The 3559-nt window shown below is 34.6% G+C and overlaps 1 protein-coding gene across 1 annotated transcript; it reads left to right on the top strand.

Moving 5' to 3' along the window:
- Positions 1-1220: 1220 nt before the first annotated feature.
- Positions 1221-3242, top strand: LOC108912321 (piggyBac transposable element-derived protein 4). Its single transcript, XM_018717526.1, has one exon. It carries the CDS (start codon positions 1221-1223, stop codon positions 3240-3242), a length of 2022 nt encoding a protein of 673 aa, XP_018573042.1.
- Positions 3243-3559: the final 317 nt, after the last annotated feature.

The following is a 3559-nucleotide window of genomic DNA, read 5'->3' as shown; positions in this document are numbered from 1 at the left end:
TTCGACTTTAAGTTAACATTAAAACGCAAATACTTTTTTGTTACATTCATTGGGGAAAATCGTGAGAAACGTAACTTTATGTAATTCAATATGGTGGAAACGCCCACTGGCGGCCATCTTGGAAACTTGAAAATAATTTCCAGCATTTTCCCTTGCCCACTTTACCTATAAAATTTTTTACCGTAGCTCTCTACGATCACTAGTTTCTGAGATACAGCCGCTTACCTCGCTTATTTGCCCACCCTGTACATCGTGTATTAAGCGAGATATATAGGAGTGGTCCTCTTATAGTAACAGCCTGTATAAAGGGCGATTCAGTGATAATGTCATTAATTTTTTATCTTAGTGCATTATTATTATCAACATACATAATTAAATTTGTGTATTTCTATGTATGAAGTTGATTTTTTAGAATTTTTCTTAACTTTATTCTGCTCATTGGTGGAAAATTGGGATATGTCTCATTAAAAACTGTAAATCTTCTGCTTAGAATCCCATTGCAACATCTGTGAATAAATAATAATAAACTGATAACAAAATAATAATGACTAATAATAAATAATAATAAAATAAATAATAAATAAATAATAATGAATAATAATAATAATAAATAATAACTGGTGACAGTTTAGTTGTTTGTTTTGAAGTTTTACTAAAAATTCCACAGCTATCCTCGCAAAATATTGCATGATTTTAGGTAATTACACAAAAGATAGTAGATAACTTAAAACTAGAAGAGATAAGTATAGGGAACCCTGGTACCGTTCGAAAAAGAATAAAATTGTGTATCAGAATATAGAAAAACATACAGGGTGTTCCTTTTAAAAAAAACGACTTATGAAGATTTGAAGTTAACACGTTCACCACGATTCGTACCCCAGGCGGTACGAACCACCGTGTATCTCTCTGACGAGAGCGCTAAAAGCCAAATTTTATGCAACTTGCAGTTGGTCTAACTTTGGCGATATTGGTCGTACTGTGCCGAATCTTGTAGCAGTCTTTACCAATTCAAATACCCGATTGGAGGGCGGTGTTTATAAGTTTCGTACCGCGGGAGTCACGAACCGTGTGGTGGTAATACTTTATTATCTATGAACGCTTCGTACCACCGGGGGTTGTGCTTATTCATGAGGTAAGAATACGTACTTTCTGTAGGTTACTGTTTTTATAATAGCAAATAATCAGTTTAGATAAAACATATAATCAACAATGACAGAACGATGAAAATTCTGCAACTAGCCAAGAAAGCTAACGTAAACCAGGCGCAAGATATCCCACGTGCTTCTAGCACTGTAACCAGCTTAGTGGACTATGACGGTTCTGAAACAAGTTCTGTAAGTACGCTTCATAATACCTCTGCACAAGTAGTATGTCATGGTGGTCAAGATCTGCCGTATCAGGATTTAACGGGTGGGACTGTTATAGTACCACTAGAAGATGTTCCCACTGTTCCAGCTTCACTTGTTGACCAAACTATTCAGAATGATATGACTGAAACTGTATCTTTAGGTCATAAAAAAGATTCTGAAAAGCTATCAAGTACCATACTTTTTTCTAATGAGAGAAAGCAAGATGATAGAAATGAGTACTATTTTTCTGACGAAACGAACGAACCTTTCTCTAGTGACGATTCTGTAGCTGATCGAACATACTTACCTTCTACATCATCAGATGACTCAGCTGTTTCAGAGGACGAAGTAGATTTTAGTTTTACAACAAGTAATACGAATGCAGGGGAATTCGATTGCGAAGAAGAAAATGAAATAGATGAAATCTGGAAAGATATTCAAGAAATTACTGCAGAATATAAATTCCAAGGGCAATCAACGTCCGTGATAAATGTTGACTACACTGAAATTAAGGAACCCATTGACGCATATAACTTATTTGTCTCTGACGAAATTATCCGCATGATATATTTCGAAACTAATAGGTACGCAGCTCAGTCACAGAAGAATCAAGTAAATAATAATTCATGGACGGATACAGATACGGAAGAGTTGAGAGATTTTTTCGCCATTGTAATAGCTATGGGGTTAGTGCCTTTACCAGCTCTCCATCTGTATTGGTCAAAAGACGAAATATTTGCCAATAAATTTGTTTCATCGATCATGCCTCGTGATCGTTTTATGACGATTTTGAAATATTTACATTTTGCAGACAATACTTTCCTGAGCGGAAGTAATCGACTATATAAAATCCAACCTCTTATAAATATGTTGTCGTCCAGATTCAGGGACGTTCTTATGCCAGGAAAAGAAATTGTAATTGATGAGAGTATGATCCCTTTCAGGGGGAGGTTAGTTTTTCGCCAGTGCATACCTAATAAGACGCATAAATACGGCGTAAAAATTTATAAACTGTGTACATTAGAGGGCTATACGCATAATTTCATAATTTATACTGGTAAAGGCACTACTACACATGAATTTCCACATGCTGAGTTTATCGTGTATAAACTACTGGAAAGTCTCGATGAACGTGAAGGAAGAATATTATATGCAGATAATTTCTACTCCACTGTACCATTAGTGAAAACACTATACGGAAGGAAAATGATGTATTGTGGTACTCTAGGTTCTAATAGAAAGGGGATACCCAAATCATTTTCCAAAAAACTAAAAAAATGTGAGGTATATGGACAAGAATATCACAAGCTGAGAGTCATTAAATGGATGGATAAGAGGCCGGTGATGATGATAACTTCGAATCCTCTGCATACTGACAAACTTGTTGAAACTGGAAAGAAAAATAGAAACAAAGATACAGTAAAAAAGCCACAAGCCGTCTTAGATTACAACAATGCCAAAAAAGGAGTAGATCTCAGTGACCAAATGTCCTCATACTTCACCGTCTTGAGAAAATCCCTAAAATGGTATCGAAAAGTAGCTTTTGAGCTATTATTTGGTACGTCTGTTGTCAACGCATGGGTTGTATACAAAAAAGCTACAAACTCTAAAATTTCAGTGTTGGAGTTTAGAAAAGCTTTAGCAACTTCATTAACTCAGAGAAAATGTACAAAGGAAAAGGGACCTAAGAAATCCGTACATACTTTTGTCAAGCCAGAAGGCTCAGGTCGTAAATCACGGAAGAAATGTGTAGGTTGCTATAAGAAGTTGAGAGCAATATTGTCGAGCGTTGAAGCTGACAGAAAAACTAGGAAAGTGATCAGTTTTTGTAATGGATGCGATGGTAATCCCGGTTACTGTTTGGACTGTTTCAACGAATTTCACAAGAACTGACATTTAGTGCTCATGAGTATATTTTTTAGTTTATTTTTTTAGTTATTATTATTTCAAGCTAAATATTACAGAAAAACCTTTAACTAAACTTTTTCGTCTTTTATTTCCTGTAGCATTTCTAACGGTTTCGTTTTATTACTTTTAAATCAGTCACCATGGACGAATGAATAAAAAAACACCAACGAATTTAAGCAGAAAAAAACATTAAAATTATTCAATTTTAAAATAATTTCTAATATTTTTTATTTTTTAGTAATTCATAACAGTAAGACATTGTAATGTCTGAACTAAATTGCAAAAATGCGGGATAGAGATAC

Source organism: Anoplophora glabripennis, unplaced genomic scaffold, assembly GCF_000390285.2.
Source record: "Anoplophora glabripennis isolate ALB-LARVAE unplaced genomic scaffold, Agla_2.0 scaffold1011, whole genome shotgun sequence".
NCBI classification, from domain to species: domain Eukaryota; kingdom Metazoa; phylum Arthropoda; class Insecta; order Coleoptera; family Cerambycidae; genus Anoplophora; species Anoplophora glabripennis.
Note: the sequence above shows the minus strand (reverse complement) of the source record. Positions and strands in the feature narration are given on the sequence as shown.